The sequence below is a fragment of the Oryx dammah genome, unplaced genomic scaffold, assembly GCF_014754425.2.
Source record: "Oryx dammah isolate SB20612 unplaced genomic scaffold, SCBI_Odam_1.1 HiC_scaffold_23, whole genome shotgun sequence".
NCBI classification, from domain to species: domain Eukaryota; kingdom Metazoa; phylum Chordata; class Mammalia; order Artiodactyla; family Bovidae; genus Oryx; species Oryx dammah.
Window position 1 is genome coordinate 113,039,753 of NW_024070207.1, and position 22,539 is coordinate 113,062,291.

The 22,539-nt window shown below is 33.8% G+C and overlaps 1 protein-coding gene across 5 annotated transcripts in view; it reads right to left on the reverse strand.

The window, feature by feature from the left end:
- CNKSR2 (connector enhancer of kinase suppressor of Ras 2) overlaps nucleotides 1-22,539 on the reverse strand; it is a 284,997-nt gene that overhangs the window by 126,514 nt on the left and 135,944 nt on the right. For 3 of the 5 annotated variants that reach the window (XM_040266670.1, XM_040266669.1, XM_040266673.1), the window contains exons 7-9: nucleotides 21,206-21,265; nucleotides 16,679-16,747; nucleotides 148-294 (exon numbers count right to left, since the gene is read on the reverse strand). In XM_040266670.1, the coding sequence (XP_040122604.1) occupies nucleotides 148-294; nucleotides 16,679-16,747; nucleotides 21,206-21,265 (276 nt within the window). The remainder of the gene's footprint in view (nucleotides 1-147; nucleotides 295-16,678; nucleotides 16,748-21,205; nucleotides 21,266-22,539) is intronic. The other 2 variants (XM_040266671.1, XM_040266672.1) reach the window with 1 other exon arrangement.

Sequence of the window (22,539 nt, forward strand, 5' to 3'; positions counted from 1 at the left end):
GCTGTGAAGAGATCATTTCACAAACAAATTTTCAAAAGCATACAAGATTAATCCATATGCTGCTGAGATGAGGCACAATAAAGAAGCATTACTGAGATAATCTATGGCTAAAATGATGGTGTATGACTTATGATTAAGCTTCATTACCTGCAGAGCAAGGGGCTTCCATCTCATATTTTTCAGTAAAGCTGGTGCTGAGGTAAGCATGCTCTGAGGTCGCTTTTTCAAAGTTAAGATAACACCACTCGGGTCCTCTCGTAGTGCATTCACCAAATTTTTCAACTGCCACCCCACCTGGTAACCAGCAAAATCATTACAATAAAATTGAGGTACAGTATTCAAAGATTTAATGTTCTCCCCCTTTAATAAGATTAGTAAGAAAAAAAAGAAAACCACATAATTGGTGTACCATCCTATCAATTTTCAGGAGCTATAAACTCAAAAAGATATTTTATTTTTGAATTGACTAACCATGTTATTGCATTAGAGTCCATATCATTATGAGATAACAATGGACATTTACAAGTCAAAGCAGAGACTAAGATGGTATCCAACCAATAGAATAATTTAGAATTAAAAGAAATTATGGCATTATTAATGCTGCACAAGGTGTAGATCCAAGCTTTGTTCACAACTTACAATTTAAGAATCCGCATGCCTGAAACAAAGATTTGGCAATGGCCTGAACTTACAAATTAAACCACATGCTTGCTCATCACCATCTTTTAGAGATATGTGGTACTAGTGTCCCTAAGTGAGACTGACATTACACTACCAGTAGCTAGTACTGACACACCAAGGCGACAATCTGAGCGTGGAAGACAGGATTGATAAATAAACCTTTAACCACAATATAGAGTAAGAAATGACAAGGTAATGCTACTCCAATGCAGCAGCTATTGAAAATGTGTTCCAAAAGACTCTATAAATTTAAAATAAACTAAATTTAATGAAGCCTTCATGTGATATGTGAATATCACCCCAAACATATTGTATAATTAAACAGAAGTACTTGATAAATGTCCAAAAACCTGACTCAACTGTTATCCATGTTACATTACTTATCATTCTTTTACATTATTGAATATTTGTTAATTTGCTTTTAAGACATACTGGTTATGCAGTTATTTGAAATCCTAGAAGTATTCTTTAAAGAAACACATTAAAAACATCTATTATTCCAAGGTTTAAAACAATATATTTCACATTTAAAAGAGACAACCATTTATTCCAACTCTAATGGATTAGAAATTTATGCTACATAAATTATATAAATGTGTTATATAAATACAGTGGGTCAAAATTTATCCTGGATTGCAAGCAAGATTTAGCCAATGGTCTGAACATGATCTAGTTTCTTCCTAGGCACCCAAATGAAAGGGAATGGATGCCTGTGCCTATTCACCATCTTTTTGCCTGTGAGATAATGCTCAAGCTGTAAAGAATGAGCACTTTCATCCAAATTAGCACAGATCCCAGAGACTATGATGAAAGAGGTACTCTGGACCACAGCCACTGAAGGATAATGAGATACTTTAGTTTATATGACAGACCATTCATTTAAACTACAGCTTCTACTCTAGCTAAACTGAGCGATGGTGAAGAGAAAGAGGACAAAAAGCAAGCAAGACATTATAATGCTTAAAACCTCAGGGTCTCAGGAATCAAAATGATCATTATGATACTTGCCTAACATGAATAACAGGCTGTCAATTTTTTAAAAAATCACTTTAATGTGGATCAGCTACAGCAATGATATTGGTCAAATGTCTCCCATTAGATATAAGTGGAGATTATTACATCCCCAAAGGTACACTGATTCTGATTCTTCTGATGGCTAAGAAGTGTCCTTACAGCCATTTCTATGAGCCAAGATCAAAGCAAAGTTAGTTCAAATTCAAGTATTAATTGTGCTTGCCAAAAAAATAAGTGAGCATATTTTTGAATATCAGGTTTGGAGGGAGAAAACATACTGTTTATACAAAGAGTTTATGAACAACTTATTAATGATAACCACATTTTATCATTTATTTTATTCATTTAGATAATTGCTAATGATACTAAAGCAGTCAATATTACTGTAACCTTCTTTCAGCCTATCTACTCTAGACAACGAATTACACATTGATTTTTATGTACCAATTTCTCTTCATTTTATTCTATGACATAATCACTAATTGAATATTCTTAGGGCTTGATTGGGTTTTCCAGTGTAACATTTAGTGTAATTCGATTCATCCTACTCTTTCACAATTTTTCTATGCTCTTTTTGAGTACGCAATTCCAAAAAACAGAATTGTTTCTCCATGAGAAAGTGAAATTGATTTTTGATGACAAAGTAATAATTTGGTTAGATTTAAATTTTGTGTGCATGCTCAGTCGCTCAGTCATAGCCAACTCTTTGTGACCCCATGGACTGTAGCCCGCCAGGCTCCTCTCTCCACGGGATATTCCAGGCCAGAACACTGGAGTGGGTTGCCATTTCCTTCTCCAGTCAATCTCCCCAACCTAGGGCTCGAACCTGTGTCTCTTGCGTCTCCTGCATTGGCAGGTGGAATGTTTACCACTGTACCACCTGGGAAGCCTTAAATTTTATAGCTGAATGAATATTATTTAATTGCAGAAAATTATATAACTTTATTACTTTTTAATTAGCCTTACCACACTCACTGACATTCAATTAGCAGTCTTTTAAACAAAAGTGATCCATACATATATTTATCTTTGGCTCTCAAATTCAACTTCCACTGCCAAAAGGAAATGACTGGATAAAAGCATAGAGATAAATGTGCAACATGTATGTTGCAGTGCCGTTTAAACCAAACAAAAACTGTACATTATGCAAATGTCCATTAGCATGGGATGTAAAATTTGTGTAGAAAAAGTTTAAATGTAGCTAATGCAATTCAATTTTACTTTTGTAAAAATATAGAAAACACAGAAAGCTATATACCACTATTAACAATGGTTACATTAAAGGGTAATATATATTTTCCCATTTACTCTTTAATTTCCTAAACTTTTGGCAATAAACATGTGTTTTATAAACAATAAAGCCAACAAAATATTGATAATGGACTGAGTCTAAGAGTAATATTCCAGTTAGAAAATCATGAATTTTCTGAATTATCTCATTAGGACTGTTTGTTATGGATGGAAATTTCCCACAAAAAGAACCAGAAAGGCAACACTATGTAGAACAGTAAAAGATAGTGATGGGGAAATGACATCTGCTCTGTACATTATTCTTTTATGTAACTGTCAAAAGAAAAACAAAATGATTACTCAACTATTCATAATAAGACCTACATTATCTGTTGATTTTTTGTAATTCAATGAATGATTTCAATAGGTTCCTCACGTAAGTGTTAATTTAGGTTTTTGTGGAAACTGCTGAATAGTAATGTAATGAAGTTGGCTGTGTAATTCCCAGTTTACATGTAACATTTTTCTTAATAACAGATAGGTTTTAGCTATATCAGTCCAATCCCAGTACTTGTATACCCATAAACAGCAACCAGACAACATGCCTCTCATATGAATAATCCTATTTTTCCTTAGTCCTTTCTCAAGCTCCCTGACTTGGATCATTTCTTCATTACTTTCTACCTTTTCTACTGCATATTATGCTTAACAACTGTACCCATATATTGGATTGTACCAAGTTCTATTCAAGGGCAGATGTGGTGTGGTCTTAGAGCTCTACGAAAAATGATTCTCAGCTCTGGTTCTGTGTATCCTCACATATCTTCAAACATAAGTATAGTGAATTATTAAAATAAATTTATTTCTCTGTTACTAAGATACTATGGTTGACAGATTAGAGGGGGAGATGAGTAGATGGTATTAATATTATGAAATGAGGCAAGTATATGGTTTACAACTTCAAGAAATTCAGGAGCCCCATTCCGGAGCTAAACGATATGGTACACAAACATCAAAATAAGTAAAATATATCAATGTGTGTTAATCATTTTTCAAACTTATTTTTCTATTTCCTCATTTGAGTTTCTGGCTATCATTTTAAAGTATTAAGTTTGATAGACCTGAATTAAAAGCCATGTGAAGATATAACAGTAATATGAAAAATAATTATATACACTGGCTGAAATGAAAGTCTTTCTGTACTAGGAGATAGAAGGAGCTTTGAAGGAAGGAAAACCAGGGATTCTAGTGGCTGCTAATATAAAAGTATAATCCACTAATATGGAAAGGAACTAAATAAGGTTTAAGTGAGTTTGGGATACAAAGAAAAACATTCTAATCAAAAACATCCAAAAAGGAACTGGTAGACTTGTGAAAAAGTGAACTCAACACCAAAAGAGATGTTTATGTATTACTGCACAGGCTAAATAATTAGACTTCAAAAATCACAATACGTTACAACTTTTCTATGCAGAATGGGTAGAAAAGTACAAATAGATGACAACAGTTGAGCTTTGTAGTAAATGGATATGGTCCTGATACAACTCTGAATACTTGTCCTCCATCTTTCTTCCTCCTCACAACCAATACATGCAAGTGTTTCCTCCAGGCTAAGTGTTATTCCCCTAATACTTCATGGCGTCTTCTTACAAAACACTCGTTTCCAGAACTTCCACTAACAACTTTCGGCATGACTCACAAATCCTCCTAACTGTCCCCAATCCCTATCAAGAAGTTGTGGCATATTTTCAACAGTTCATTCATCCATACTAATAGCTACTGAATAATCAAGCACCAGGAATTCACTGTGCTAGATGCTTCATACTGCATTCCTTTTATTTATATCTTCATTCTTACAACAGCCCTAGGAAGTAAACTATTAAACCCATTTTACATGTGAAGAAACTGAAGCGAAAAGAGATTAAATTTTCTTGGTCAAGATTATTAATAGAAACATGTAATTCTCCAAGCCAGAATACTGAAGTGGGTAGCTGTTCCCTTCTCCAGGGCATTTTTCCAAGCCAAGGATCGAACCTAGGGTTTCCACATTGCAGACAGATTCTTTACCATCTGAGCCACCAGGGAAGCCCAATAGAAACATAGTAAGTTGCAAAGCCAGAATTCATTCAAGTCTGTTTGATTCTAAAGCACAAGGCATTATGACAGCAAACATCCTCCTCTAAATATTCCATTGGTAGTACAAATGAATGCAACACTTGATTCAACAGCAACAATAAAAAGTTCCCCATCGTCCTCTCAAGTTTTGAGCATGGAGTCACCCACAACAGTTCCCCCTGTTTTTAATATACATTTATCCTGAAGAATGTGTGCTTACCCAGTCATGTCCAACCCTTTGCAACCACATGGACTGTAGCCTCTTCTGTCCATGGGATTTCCCAGCCAAGAATACTGGAGCAGGTTGCCATTTCCTACTCCAGAGGATCTTCCCTACCCAGGGATCCAATCTGTGTTTCTTGCGTGTCCCGTATTCAGGTGGATTCTTTACCACTAAAGATTCTTTACTACTATGTCACCTGGGAAGCCCATCCTGAAGAACAGATTCTGGCAATTAATACATCTTCTCATTCCTTTATCTGTCTTGGATACCAGGTTGTTAGACTTAAGAGTCCTAACTGCTTTTTCTACTACTAGTCTTTTGCAGCTCCAATATACTGCTACAGCATAAAAGTGTTCTTTTCCTCAAAACACTTGAAAAGCTCACCAAAGGCCTAACTAAAGAGTCAATTCCTACAATAGACCCTGCGCCAATATGGCCATCACTATCTCCTATAATTTCTCTTTAATGTAGTTCTTAAACTTCAGAATGTGTTAGAATCACCTGGAAATACCAGTTTTTGATCCAGTAGGTGTGAGGTGGGGCCCTAGAATCTACATTTTTTTCCCTCAAGTTCCCAAATGATGCTGATGTTGCTGGTCAGGAAACACTGTTTGAGAACAGCTATTCTAGACAATGAGCTTCTTGAAGGCAGTGACTTGCCCATGTCTAGAATATTTTAATATGTTTTTAAGATTAGATATTATAACTTATAAAATCACTAAATAGTGATGTGTGCCTTCCATGTATTATGGGTGCAATGGCGCTTGCAGCACAACCTGTGACTCTCTAAAAAGCATAATGAGCAGGGGAGAGATGAGCAGCTCAGTAAGTATTTATGATAAATAAGGCTCTGACGCTGGGAGGGATTGGGGGCAGGAGGAGAAGGGGATGACAGAGGATGAGATGGCTGGATGGCATCACTGACTCAATGGACATGAGTTTGAGTGAACTCCAGGAGTTGGTGATGGACAGGGAGGCCTGGCGTGCTGCGATTCATGGGGTTGCAAAGAGTCGGATACGACTGAGCGACTGAACTGAACTGAACTGAAGTACCCCTACAGAATGGATAATGGGAGCCCCCCAAAGGGCAGCTAACCCATTCTTGATGGTCCAGGAAAGGTTTCCTATTAGCCTAGGCTGAATTTCTTAGGAAGTGGACACGCGAAGAGGATATGGAAGTTGAGGGACTGAAGAAAGCCCTGAGACAAGTTAAAACCAGTTTGAGCAATTCTCATTAGTCCAGTATGGGTGGAACAATTGGTTAAGTTAGTATTATGTTGCCCTTCAACATTGTGCTTTTCTTCTCAGCAAAAGTACCCTTCTATTATATAAATACTTGCATTTTTCTTCTCCCACCTATAAAATCTTATGTATCCGTAATGGCACTTATTAAATGCAACACCCATCATACAGCCTCTTATAGCTAGGATCTTATTTTCCTCATGTGATCTTACATCTCTCTAATGGCATTTTACATGCACTGCTGCTTATTAAAGCTACATATTTTTCCTCACGTCCTTCATCTACCCTCACAAAACTGGATATCGAGGGTTTTATTTTGAGGATCAAAACTGAGTCTCATTTTTCTGGATATACCTGCAATCAATGCCTTAAAAAAAAGGCAGAGACTTAATGCGTGTTTGTTGATAACTAGTGAAATGGCACAGTGACACGAGAATGTGGATGTTTCCGAGATAATGAAGTGCCTTAAAGGTCTGAAGGGAATTTCGTTTTGTATATAAAACTAAGATGTAGTATTAAGTTTTTCTCTAAATGTAATATACTTGATACTAAAGCTATAATAAACATTCTTTACCTCAAATTACCAAATAAACTTTCTTATAAACATTTGGAAAAAAAAATTATAGAGTGGATACTTCAGACCTAAAGTCACAGTGATTTATGACAAGAAAAATATTTTCCATAATAATATATAATATCCATAATATCTATAATAATATATATCCATAGTAACAATGGATATAGTTGCTATTTGTTGTAGAAATATTGTGCTTCACCATATACATTATAGAAACAGTTAGGAAGGTTTTCGAGAAAAATATAAATAGTCCAGGTTTTTCTTTCTCAACATTTAATAGAATATTTCATTCACACTAAAGTTCATGAACCTTTAAAAATCCACCTATACATCTGATACCAAGTATGTCATATTATTAAAGATAATATGTTTTTCTCATATGCTGAACTACAAATAGTATCTTCCTGATTGTCCAGGTAGCAAATTCAGTATCTGTAAACAATGGCAAGTCTTACTAGTTTAAATGTAATCCCCAACTTGGACACTGAAATGTATGTAGCACAAACAGAATTAAAATGGTCCAACAGAGTTTTTAAGGTATCCCAAGAGTTTAAAGCCACATGCTCTGCTTTCTTGTAGACAGGGCTTGTAATTGCTTTGATCAGGCTGAAGCAGATACCAAGGATTCTTGGGTAAATGGCAACATAAGTGGGCAGGTCCTTGGACAATGGGTTGCCCAGATTAGGTACACAAAGGGCTTTGGGGTTGGTGTTAAAGAGTTGAGTCTTCCTTTCCTCTTTGTACACAGTGCGAAGAAGTCTCTGACCCCTTTAGGACATTCTCTAGCCTATCTGATTCCTAAACAATAGGTGGTGAATAATTTGACCAACAAATGAAAAGACTATGGTTCCAAGCAGCCAAAGTTACAAATAAGCATAAAAGAATGTAGGCCTATCAACTTAGACCTTTGCCTCTGTTACAACTGTATTTGAAATTATAAAAAAGCATCTCTAGAAATACAAGTAGGAAGATAGGACATTCTTAAAATATTTTCAGTTATTATCCTTCAGAAGACAAAGTAACAGATCCATTCATTAACAGTTACACACACTCCTGTGTAAACACTGGCTCTTACTCATGGTTGTAATGTTTAAATGATAATTATTCACAAAGTAAATTTCAAAGAGGCCTGAAGTGTGCCTATATGAATGTCTGACAATATGAGTCACACCATACCCAAATGTTCCTCTGCTCTTTTCAAAAGCACTAAAGAGACAATTCAATATACAAGCCATCACATTCAGACTGATGACACTGTGTCTTTGTCAAATGTTTTGGTGCTGAGATATTACACTGTTCTGTTCTCCTGCATTACTGAAACATTTCAAAACATTTCAGAATTAATGAATTTTGATACACAGTATCTTTCAAAGATCCTAGAATCACTAAATTTGAGTACCAATCTAAAAACTTCATCTAAACTTATTTTTTTCACACAATATATTTGTGTGATATATTTGGAGATATCCTAATTTTGCTTTTTCACAATCATTCATTTAGTGAGTAGAAACAGAGAATTACCCATGGTTCAAATAAAGAGGAATATAAGCTGAAAGGTATGCATTTGGTTAAGGAACTAAATGCAAAAAAAAAAAAAAAAAAGTTACTTTAAATTCCAGCACAGAGGACTTCTCTGGTGGTCCAGTGGTTAAGAATTCCACCTGTCAACGCAGGAGACACGGGTTTGATCCCTGGTCCAGGAAGAGCCACATTCCATGGGGCAACTAAGCCCGTGTGTCACAACTACTGAGCCTGTGATCTAGAGTCCATACATGCTCCACAACAAGAGAAGCCACTGCAATGAGAAACCCATGCACTGCAACTAGAGTAGCCCCTGTTTGCCACAACTAGAAAGCCCATGTGCAGCAACAAAGACCCAGCACAACTGAAAATAAATAAATAAGTAAAATTTAAAAAAAATTCCAGCATGGCATAATTTAAATAGGTAATTCAGAGTATTAGAAATGACCCAAGGTTCTATCTATTATAAACGAAACCTTAGTACTATTTTTTACAAACATGACTAGAAGAGATAATCTTGGGAAAAGATGAAGGGACAAACATTCAAAAAGAAGGAATCAAAAAGTTTTATTTTCATTACAGGGAATACTCCACAATTTTATGTCTTTATTCACTGAGCCACTCTTCATCTCACGGCCTCCTTAAGTATTTATACAATGAAATAAGACTTTATTAAAGCATTGTTTTTTAAAGGCATGTTTTTTATGTGGTTTAATTTTACTGTAAGAGTTGGACCAGGTTGAGCTCCTCACAATTTGAATTTACACATATGTTTTGGTAGCTAATATTTTCATGTGAATTTCACAGATAGTCACATATATAATATACATGTGTGTGTGTGTGTGTATGTGTGTTTTATTTAAGAAAAAGCATAGAGAACACAGTTTCTCACCGCTGAAGATGGATAGGGAGTCCCAGAGACTACAAGATAGGGAGTTGAAGACTACAAGCAGTACTTTGTTTTTCACCTATTGTACACCACCTTCCCGGAGTCTTTCTCTATAACCAAGAAGTTCTGAGGGTTAAATCAGAATTTCTTGACTGACTCCTGAGGAAGCTCATGGAAGGAAGAAAATAATATTCATGACTTTTTTTCCATTTAGTTCTACAGATCACCCACATTGTTTTTACCAAAGGTGATACATTTCTACATCCTGTTACTTGCATTATCTTCTATTACCTATCCTGTTACCTATATAAACTGCACCTTTGTATCATTGGTATCTCTGCTTCTGGTATAGTTTAGCATCTTGAGCAACTCAATATACCAACTCAGTATGGTATTTGGTAATATTTTGGTCTCTGAAGGCCAAAAGTTTATTTTGAGGGGCTTCATGGTTCATATTCGTATATGCTATAGGAAACTAAGTCAAAGCCCATTTTATTCTTATTTCATTATCATTCATGGTATTCTTTAACTTCTCCAAAACATAAAATTCAGTGAGTCTAAAAGCCTCTGCTAGGGAGACACGGAGAAGGAAGACAATCATGTAACAGTAAAAGAATGTGGGGATGAATCTTTGGTCATATCACAGAGCTTCATTACCCACAAAATCAGTGGGATAATTTCAAAGAACCATAATAATACAAGTTTTTAACTAAAATTTTTATAAAGATACTTGCATGGGTTACATTTTAACTTAATTTTATGTTTGCATATATATGGAAATTTTACATTTCAGTCATTTCTTCTTATGTTTCATGTCTGTTCTCCTTGCAAAGACACTGAAAACGTGTGTTTTAAAATAGAGTCTTAGTCACCAAAGCTAAGGGATTAAACATTGTTATCTAAAAATCTATACATCCTATTTGTAAGAATTCTGAGAAAGAATAAACAAAACATCTATATTTATGAAAAATTCAACTTAAACTTAATTTAGGAATCAAAACAAAAATGTAATTAAAGTAACCAAAGCCAAATATTCATAAAGAAATATGTTTAAAAATCTACAACTTTTCTATGAATAATTTTATAATGTCATTTACTGGTAGACATTTGACAGATATGTGTATTTGAAAATACTAGCAAGTACTGCAATAGATGTCTACATTTATCAAAACAAAACCAAAGAATGTGCATATATGCATTTATATAGCTAAATAAACAGTAGTCTACATCTTTATTAACAAAAAGTTTTAGTTTAAGAAGTTCCATAATGGCTGTAAATACTTTCACTGTAGATGTTATCTTCAGAAATCATTTTATCAGAAATGCAACAACTCAGACAAAAAAGGTAATTCCTTGTCAGTTCTAAATGGGGCCGCATGAACTCTCTCTGCCATTTGTCTCAATTTTAAAATACCCTTTATTGTCCAGTATTACAGTAATAAGATGAGAGGAAATATGAAAGTGATGAGTAGTTACATGACCTAGAATTTCAGCCACAATGTAGCTGAGAATGTTAATTTAGTGTATGAAACCTATATTTGAATCATAGGGCTAAATAACTTAAAAAGAACTTAACATTATTAAAATTATCTCTTGAATTTCCCATTTTATGACACTCGAATGTATTTCCCTTTCATGGAATAATTTTTTATCTTCATCAGGCAGCTGTAATCTACTAATTGCCCACCTCTATTATAGATATAAAGTAAATCAGGGAACTGTAACTGACCGATTTCTGTCTTTTTGATACATGTAGGAAAAGGGATATAGTTATTGACATTGATTTGCAAATGAGCTGCACACTTAAAAATCCAGAGTAGGAAAGAACATCAGCCAGGAGATACATTTTAAACATACAAAATAATCACTTATATGGATACATTTTAAAATTCCATGTAAAATAATTAACCTATTAATTGTATGTCAACACTGAAAGATGTTTCTAATAATAAAAAAAAATAGAGCTAACCACATTTAGAACCAATTAGTCTTTTCCTGGTGGAGCTAGGAAGAATTGTATAAATTAGAAAGAAATAAGTCAGGATGCAGTGATTTGCAGAAAAAATAAATTGGTTCACAGGAAGTTACCAATATTAAGGTATCATACAACTTATCTTCTTTATATAAAGACTTAAGATAATTTTAGTTTGATAACAGAAAAATCATAAAATATTATATTAGATAATAAAGTAATGAATAGATTTCTGTAGGGATAATAAAACATAATTTATATAAATATGTGGTAGTTCAAAACCAGTTTCCACACATTCTCATCAAATCCACAATAGTCAATGTAAAATAAAAGAAACCATATCCTATACAAAGTAGAATCTGAAATAAAATTTTACTGTGAGGAACTGAAATCTTTGATGTATTATTTCTCCTAATTTTTGGTAAGTGTCTTTTCATGGTATTTTCCCCTTCCAAAAGAAAATAATTCACTTGCTCTGTTTTAGAATACCAATTTCTTAGAATCCTAACGGAATTATTTTAGGATATTATCATAACCATTTATTAAGCAATATGTTAAACACCATGCTAATATACTTAATCTCTGTACTCCAGCCACATCTTGTGTTTACAGGGATAAGAAAGGAGGTGTACTGCAAATACTGTCATTTGAGTTTTCAATACTTTTGTTGTAAGAAATTATAAGATAAATATTTTCTCTTTTGAGAAAGGAGGACAGAAGAAAATAGGCGAGAATAAAAAAAAATACTGAAAAATGTGAAGAATGTAGGAGAAATCGTCAAGTGAGAAGAGGTGAGGATGGTAAAGTAAAGAAAACTTAGAAGAAAAACCTAAAAAATAAAGACAACAATTATACATATTTAAAAAAGAGAGAAAGCACATTGGTGTTAGCCAATATTGTGGTACTGAATCCACTCAATGAACTACTCCTTCCAGGCAACAGGATAAGGGCAGGGCAGGGGGAAGGGATTTTTGAGTTTTAATGGGTCACCATACTCTCCATCCATTCTGATTACATTGGCTTCCCTTTCAGACAATACTCGCCTGTTGTTCTGAGGATGAAGGAACAAGAGAGTGAAGAAAGAGTCACAAATGAGAGACTAGAGTAAGAATAAGAGAATAAAGGAGACACTGCTGAGAATTATATAAATGAAGTCAGAATGACCTTTCCAGATAACTCAATAGTCCTTTATCTCGTTCCCTTCTCCCATCCCCTATGACATCAGCTGCATTCTTGTTCAGTAATGTTTACCATTTAGGGGGTAACAAAACCCACTAGTTTACAGTGTTCATCTTCCATCTCTTACTGATCACTGTCAAACACCCTGACTGTTTGTTGTAGGCTATCTTCTTCTTGACTACCCCAACCTGGTTATTTTCCCTTCCAGTAGGCTTTATAGCCCCATCTACTGAACCCTTTCTTGCCATAATGTAGTCACCAGGTTCCAGAAGACTTTCCAAAGTAATAGTGAATATATTTTAGTATATACAAAAAATAAAAGGAAAATTTTCCAACTGCTAGATTCAACCATCACAAACCCCATTCTTTTCAACTGATATTCCTAAGAAGAAAGTATCTGTTTTTAGTATGGATAGACTTTAATAACACTTACACACCAAAAACAGCAAAGACATGAAATTTTAACAGATTCATTAGGAATATGCCCAAATAGATTTAATAACTATAAGTAGACTCATCAGCTAAAAAAAAAAAAGTGTTAAAAGTGCATCATGAGGGCAGAGTTGCTGGTTCAAACTATGCCGAGGTATCTCCCAGAGAGGAATGTAGTGGCAGATGAAGTAGAAAAAATCTTGGGAGATTCCAGCAGCCTTTGAGGAGTTGGATCTTCACTGGCAGGGAAGACATGCAATAGGGCTCAGTCTGCTTTGCTTGGATGCTCATGAGTTTTTCTTCTTCCTACCTGGCAGCCAGTTTCTCAGCCACAGAAGTATGTTGATTAGAAAAGCTTAAAAGCCACTTATAATAAAGAATATAGCAACGTGAAAAAGGACATAAAACTTCCAGTTTCATTTTAAATAAGAAAATATATATATTTTAAAGAGCAAACTGTAAATACACACACACACATCTAACTGAACATCTTGAAGATATACCATACTAGCAATTTCAAAAATAGTATTTGAATTCATCTGTGATTATTCAACTTTCTCAGACTCTCAGGGGAAAATTTCACATTGCTTTTCTAGGTATTTTATAATAAGAAAAGTAGTCAAATTTTATATTGTACATTACTACCTATAACAATAGGAAATTTTATAATTATATAAAAATACTAACTGAGCTAATAACATTCAAAACATAAAACTGAAGATTATTCTTTTCATTCTTGAACCTATATTGGTATAGAATAATATTGGTAATATCTCACTATTCTGGTTAGTAAATACTGGGTTAAAATATGTATTTCAAAAGCATTAGGCAATATTTTAATGTAAATATATTATAACAAACCCCTAATATCCCTGGTTATGAATGCAGGGACAGAAGGGATAACTGTAGACTGCAAATAACTTATACTTGTTTCAACTAATTTATCCATCTTTCAAACCTTTCGTAATAACAACACTAAGATAATGTCCATTCCCTCACCTTTGTATATTGTCTCGTAAGAAGTAAAAGCCACTGCACAGACTACAATGGGGGCAATAGCAAGAAAGAGAGGACACAGCAGGGTGCATTTAATGAAAGATACCATTCATGCACAAATATGGCTCATTTGAACAAAAAGAAGGCAATCTGCTAATTGATCATATTATTAAGGAAGGTCACTTTGATGGAATTCAACATAATTTTCTGTCAGACAGTGTCTCTATTATCATCCAAAATCAATTTGTAGGTGCAGTAGCAGTCTGCTGAGGACTTGGACTCTAACTGGCCCAACTGTTGTAGTAGATAAAGGGAGGTTGGAAAGTTAATTTCTGTGGAACTTCTAACACATGCCTGGCGTTGTGTTTCATGTATCTTGTCTATCTGGAGGAAGGCAGTGAGTGAGGATGTAGCAGTAAAGTTAAATTTCAACCCCATTTCTAATTTCAATTAAGCTGAACCACTACCCAAGTTATGTGAATTCTCACTTCCTCTATTCTCTACCCTTGGCTCTGCGTAACCTCTCCCTGAACCTTAAGATTTACTTACAGGATTGTGGGAATTCCTCCCCTTTTGTTTGATAATCTTGCAATTTGAGTTTGGGGAGGGAGTATAATAAAACTGAAGTAAAAGCATGGACCTTGGAGTCAGTGAGCTTTGAGCTGTGGGTGGGTTAAATAATCATTCAGTCTCCACACACCCCTTCTTCATAGGATTATTGTGAGGAGTAAATAACATAAAATATGTGAAGGGCTTAACATGATGCTTGGCACACTGTAAGAACTCAGGAAGTGTTGGCTACGGTTATTATTATTGAAAAGATAAACGCAAATAGTTATCATGACTCACTTAAAAAATCTATAGGTCAATTTCAGAGCAAAAACTGAAAGCAAGTTCCTCCAATCATCATTCTGTGTAGTTTCTAATATTTTAGAATATTCCTGCAATAGAAAGATGTGTTGACACATTCTCACAGTATTTAAATATCACCAATCCATATAAATTTTACTGGTTCACTTTAAGTCTTTTAAAGACTTTCATATTCAACAGACATGAGAATCTTTGCTCCACAAAGAATATCCTTTTAACAACTTTATTTCTCATTAGAGACTAATTTCTATCCTCTTAGTGTTGACCAACTGGAAATAGGTCAAACTATCCAACAGACATCATATTTGCTAAGGTCACATTGTAGAAGTGGAGGCAGTGTGAACATCAGGAGGAGCTGCCAATCTACTTCAGCAGCTGTTTTATCCCACTGCCCAAATCCTCATCCTAGAGGACAAGAAACTGCTCAGGATAATCACTTTGTACTGTATAGTTTCTAGTCATGAGAACTTACTCATCATCAAAACTGTCACAGAGTGGAAAGGCTCTGTTGATTACCAATATCCTCTATTAATTAGCCTCAACTAGCTAACAATAATTAGTATTAACTTTATACCCCATACATATAGTTTTTCATACTTTCATTAACTTTTATTCACTTAGAAAATGAACTTATTGAAGAAATGTCGTAAGTTTAATTATCAGTGTTCAGGAGCCTCTCCAAGATATTACCAACTTCTCATTCAAACCAAATTTAAAATAGCATCTGCCTTAATATCAAAATCACTGAGAAAGATCAGACTTTTCACATGAGTCTTCTTACCCTCCAAATATAGCCTTTCTTCTATGACTAGAACAGGCAAAACCAAATTTAGTTAAAAGGTACAGTAGGAAATAATTACTTACTCTGAAGAGTCAGTGAGTAATAAATAGAACATTTACCAGGAAAAAAATGTTTTTCTTTTAAAATATGGATTATAAATCAATAATCAGATTATTTCAATGTTAACTTCACTTTTTAAAAACCACATATTTTATTTTGGCAGAGATAGAGCAAGTGAGATAGAAGCTAGTCCAAAATGAAAATCATATGATGTTAATTTTTAAAATCTAAGATTAAGAAAAACTGCCCTTGAAAATCTACTATAGGCACATAATGTCACTGTCATTCTCAGCCTAGAAAGGGAATCATGAGGTTCAAAGAACAAAAAAAGAAAAAAAATTATGAACTTATTTAGTTAAGTGCAATAGTTTTAAAACTTAAACTATAGTTCTCTTTTGGGAAATGAACAGCCAATTCAGCTACTAAAATTTAAAATTAAAAAATGACATGAAAATAAATCAATCTGCCAGATACTTTAATGAACAAATCAATGTTAAAGTAGATAAATGAATGTATGGTGCTATAAAACATATCTACTAGGTAACTTGATAATTTTTTTTAAATGAAACTTAAAAGTTATACTAAAAAATTTGAATTTGTACACACTATCACTTTAATTTCTATTCCAAAATGGTCATCCTAGTTCATGGGGTAATATTATCCATATAGAATTGTACATCTAACATCAGCCACCAACAATAAATCATGTTATTTTAAAACAATGCCTTATGAAATTTCTTAAGATAATTAAGAAAAATAGTCATTCAGTTATTTTTCAAAAGGCTATTTAAATATTTTATACAGAAACAGGCATTTCATTTCATTGTTTTCTTTTAAAGACTTAAGCAATCTTTGTATTAGTTCCTCCCAGTGACTTGTAAGGTAATTATACATACCACAGTCTGATGATTAACTTGAATCACTTCATCGCCAGCATGGATCTTCTTGCACCGATCTGCAGGTGACTAAATTAAACATAAAGGAAATGATAAAGAACGTAAGTTTTATCAATCACTTCCTCTCTATGGAAACACTATCATAAGTTCACTCCTTTAAATTAGATCAAGGGCTTAATTATAATCTTCATAAAATTAAACTAAAAAAATGTTACTAATATTTGATATTTAATTCAGATGACCATTATATCTACTACTGTAGGCAAGAATCCCTTAGAATAAATGGAGTAGCCCTCATAGTCAACAAAAGAGTCCGAAATGCAGTACTTGGATGCAATCTCAAAAATGACAGAATGATCTCTGTTCGTTTCCAAGGCAAACCATTCAGTATCACAGTAATCTAAGCCTATGCCCCAACCAGTAATGCTGAAGAAGCTGAAGTTGAACGGCTCTATGAAACTCCAATACTTTCGCCACCTGATGCGAAGAACTGACTCATTGGAAAAGACTCTGATGCTGGGAAAGATTGAAGGCATGAGTAGGGGACGACAGAAGATGAGACAGTTGCATGGCATCACCAACTCAATGCACCTAAGTTTGAGCAAGCTGCGGGAGTTGGCGATGGACAGGGAAGCCTGGTGTGCTGTAGTCCATTGGGTAGCAGAGAGTCGGACAAGACTGAGCGACTGAACTGACTGAATATTTGATATACTATTTGTATTCTATGTAAAACTAATAACAGAAAGTAGGAATGTAAGACAATATATAGATATTTATGTTGTAAAAGACCATTATGTTTCTGAGATCATTAGGGAAAAATAATAACGGCAGATTGTAAACAGGCAACCCTCTCAGTAGTTCTACTGGGCATCTGGTTCAAAAATATATATGTTAAAACATAATCTTTTAAAACTTTGGTCTTTTTCATTTAATACAAATAATTCACATTAATTTCAGCAAATATTTTCAAGTACACCTTTATGATCAGCACCAAAGCTTTGTCAACTAATGATTATATTGCTAATTTATTTCATCATTAATACCATCAATTCTGAATAAATGAGAAAAGCAAATTGAAAGGATAGCCATTAGGTCAAAGTTACATTAAATAACATTCTTTTCAGTATCTAACTACAAGAGAGTCCTATTTCTAATGTTTCACGCAGCATAATACATTGGCAAAACCACATTAAATAAACTAAAATGCCAACATTTATACAGGATGTAACAATTTTATCATTTTTCCTCTTTATTCCCCAAAGAGATTAAAAACAAAAACAAACAAGAAAAAAAAAAGACTAGTAAACTAATATTGCCAAGTTTTCTGAAGTTTTTAGGAAACTAAAATGAGATTTAAGATAGAAATTTCATAATACTGTAAGAATTTAAAATACTGTTCTATTCTTTATTTTTCCCTGTAATGACTATTGATTATGTATATTAGACATTTTAATGATAATATGCATATGGGCTTTTGAATAGGCAGAAAATGTATTTTATGAAAAAAATGTATTTGTGTATTTATATGTGTGTTAATTTATCAAACACAACTATAAATACTGTAATACAATTCATTATTATCTATTGAAAGGAAAAGAAGGATGATATGGTGATGGAACTTGCAAAGTAAAATGCTACTTTTAAGACACTGGAATAGGATTTTCTTTAAAAATTATTTATAATAGGCTAGAATCCAAGGTTAGATGGTATCTCAGGGAATTCCACTTCTTGAAGGAGTAACACAGCCACACAATTAAGAGGGTAGTTCACCTAGGATGTGAACTTAACTTTAAGAATAGTGTCACAACAAGAAAAAAACAAGCATTTATTTCACAAAACCTACCAAATCAGACAAGACCATGTAACATTTCTGAAAAGTTTGTAAATAGAGCTGTAACTATAGAGTCAGTCCCAGCGCTATTTGGCTTACAATTGATCCTTTTAAATGAGTGAATGAAAAGAAAAATCAAGTCAATGGCTCTAATTCATAATGTAAAAGAGCTTGATAGCTGCTACATAAAATTCAAAGAAACTGAAACAACTTTTTGCACAGGGAAGTGAAAAAGGAAACAATTCGTACAAAGTATAGACTTTCAGTGTTAAAATTTATCCTAGAAAGAGTTTATCCAAACCCCCTAATTTTACAAAGGAAAAACTAAGAAACTAGGGTACAGCAAAACAAAATAACTTATCCACTTAGTGAGCAGCTTTACTAAGACTCAACACAGATCTAATGATAAATGATTTAGGGTACCAAAAATAGTGAAATACTTTCAAGAAAAAAGAATTAAATGATGAACTAGTAACATACCATTTATATCTGAACTACTCATAGAATCAATCCTTCTTTGGTCACTCATCCATTTATAAAATATTACTAATTAATATAAACAATGCATAGTGCTCAACTTTTTTTTTTTAACAGACTCCATACAATGTAGAGAGATTGTTTTGATCAATTCTTCAAGATACAGTTAGTTCAAAATAACCACTTCTGTGATTCCTTCCTTGTTTTTATTTGGCAGCATTTACTATTTTTTCCTTTGTCCATCTATGCAGATTTCAGTACCTGTTTACACAGATAAATCTGTACTTGTATGCCTTAGGGGCAGCAAGTTAGTTTAATTTAAAATTTTTTTCAATACCTAGTTTCAAGTCTGGAACACAACAGACATGAAGCAGAGTTTTGCTAAATGAACAAATGATCAAACAAATGATCAGAGGAATGTACACACGAATGAAAATGATCAATCAGTGACAAGAGTATAGTTTATAAGTATCTCACTGCATTTAAAAATGTTAAACAGTTGACAATATGCAAATAACGTATTCTTGATCTCATTTAACTCATATTTAATAACAATGAGACGCCAGCACAAAACTGCAACTTCAATGTATCTCACCATTCACAAGAAACTAAGTGAAGTGGAGGGGGAAAAAATCAACAAATGGTTAAAGTAATAGGTGAATTAGATGAAATAATGTTGTCTTTTTAAAAAGAAAACGCTGGTAAAATGTTGAGAACAATAATAACTTGAGATTTAACTAATTTCACCTCAGTCTTCTTTGAAGGAACATGTTATAAATGTGATTTGTCAGAATTTCTAAAAGAAAAATATTTGAAGCTCAAAACCTGCTTAAGAGAGTGGGATGGAAATCTAGGACAACCAAATGCAGAAATAATGACTTATTATGCAACTCAGATCTGTTATAGTGATCATGTTAATGTCCAACACAATCATTTCACATTTCTGTAGCTCTTTTTTTTATAGTACAGTCTTTCATATTTATTATCTTATTTAATTTTCACAATAACCTAGTGAGGTATGCAGTACAGATGATATATTATTTATGATTTATAGTTGAGGACGGAGAAGGAAATGGCAACCCACTCCAGTATTCTTGCCTGGAGACTCCTGTGGACAGAGGAGCCTGGTGGGCTGCTGTCCATAGGGCTGCACAGAGTCGGACACGACTGAAGCAACTTAGCATGCATGCATGCATGCATAGTTAAGGAAATCAAAGCAGTGAGAGTGTAAATGACTCATCAGAAATTACACTGCCAACAAAATCAAAATTGGGTGTACAGCCTAGACTTAGTGACTCTGACCTACTGCTTGCAGTGGAGCATGTCTCTAAAACACATTTTTTTTAAAAAATATAAATTTATTTATTTTAATTGGAGGTTAATTACTTTACAATATTGTATTGGTTTTGCCATACATCAACATGAATCCGCCACAGGTATACACGTGTTCCCCATCCTGAACCCCCCTCCCTCCTCCCTCCCTGTACCATCCCTCTGGGTCATCCCAGTGCACCAGCCCCAAGCATCTAGTATCATGCATCGAACCTGGACTGGCTATTCGTTTCATATATGATATTATACATGTTTCAATGCCATTCTCCCAAATCATCCCAGCCTCGCTCTTTCCCAGAGTCCAAAAAACTGTTCTATACATCTGTGCACCTTTTAAAAGAGAATCTCTTATTAAAAAACAGACTGGTCTCCAGAGCTAATTCAGTAGGTCTGGGGTGGGGCATTCCCAAAGGAAGCTGATGCTGCTGGTCCAGGGATGGACTTCACTGTGAAAATGGGCCGATCTATACCATGCTGCCTCTTTACTGAATAAAGTTCAATTATACTTCAGGTATTCAGGAAACCTAACTTATCTGATGTTTCTTTCTTACACAATTTAAGTTTCCTAATAAAACTACACTATTTGTCAGATGGAGGTGGATTCTTTTAGATATCACAATAACTTGTCATGAATCAGAAAATACTTAACAAATTCTGGCTTTGAATACAAAACATCTGATTTACTTCAGATAAATAGCTATTCTCAACTAACAAAAATAACTGAAATTCTCCCCAAATCAGTGCTTACTAACTCAGTATGTCTTTTTAGTTGTATATTTTAATCTGTTTATTTCCTCAGAAGTCAACCGGAATTATGGAAGTGCCATAAGTTGGTTAACAATAAAAGACAAAACATACTCCAAAATTTGAAATGTTAGAATACTTACATTTTCTGTAGTTCCAGTAATTACATGGAGGCCATCATATGTTGATTTAATATACATACCCTAAAAAAAAACACAAAAAGACAGCATAGGAAAACAAATGAAAACTGAAATATTTTCAAGGATATTATAACCTCATTTACAAAAAGAATTGCCCTATCAAGTTAAAATTGCCATTGCCGCAGGGATGAATCCATGATTCAATAAGGCTGTCTTTGAACTTTAAGAAATTCCTATCTGAATGTTCTGGCTTCTAAAGTTTGCCTGAAGAAGCCTGTACTCAGCTTAATCAAATGATTACTTGAATAGTGAACTTACAAAATGCCTCATGGGGATTCAATATCCTGAAGAAGATAGTTCACTCTCCTCAAAATCCATACTACATGTGCTGTGGCAAAATAAAAGTTACAATGGGAAATTCAAATATTGGGATATTGTTAGTTTATTATACTTGATACATATTATACAATAAAAAGCAGGTTTCCATAGAGCCACTACAGAACCACCGGACACAGAAGAATGAGAAGATATTCTTTATATCAACTTGTTTTCTGTTCCCCTTTTGTGGTATCTTACACATTCTGTCTTAATCTTATTGCTGAAGTTTTAGTAATTACATCAATGACCGATCAATAATTAAGAGGTGGAATTCCCTGGCAGCTCAGTGGTTAGGGCTCCACACTCTCATTGCTGAGGGCCCAGGTTCAATCCCTGGTTGGGGAATTAGATTTCACAAGCTGCACAATGTGGCCAAAAATGAATAAATATTTAAAATGAAAATCATAATATTAATTTAGAGGTAATGTGTGGCACCCCTCCTCCCAATAAAGAAGAAATTCCGTTTCCATTTAAACAAAGTGATTTCAGAAAAAGCTTCATTAAAGATAAAATATTATCTAGAAATCTTCAAATTATTCAAGTTTTAAGAACAAATGAAACCTTTAAGTTATGCCAGTTATGACAGGACCCTAAAAGAAATTACAAGAAAGGATTCACATTTTAAATACTGAAATATTTTCACTTAAATAAATCAGAAAAAAAAAATAGATGATTCTCTGAATGGCCTTTTTTCCTGAGGAATATTCTGATAAAAAATTTACTGAGTTTTACTTTGAAACTAATTTGCATCTCAACTATTGACTTCAAAAATTAAAAAATACTAACTTTAAAATAAACCTGAAGCCTGAAATATAAGGGACTTAATAACTAAGAACAATCATCTTGGAAAAAGAAGACATTTAAATAATTATGTGTAGACAATTGCAGTGTTAATTTCCTATACCTGGATGTTAACATTTTGATATCTAAATGTACTTGTGTTTTCACTAAAAATAACT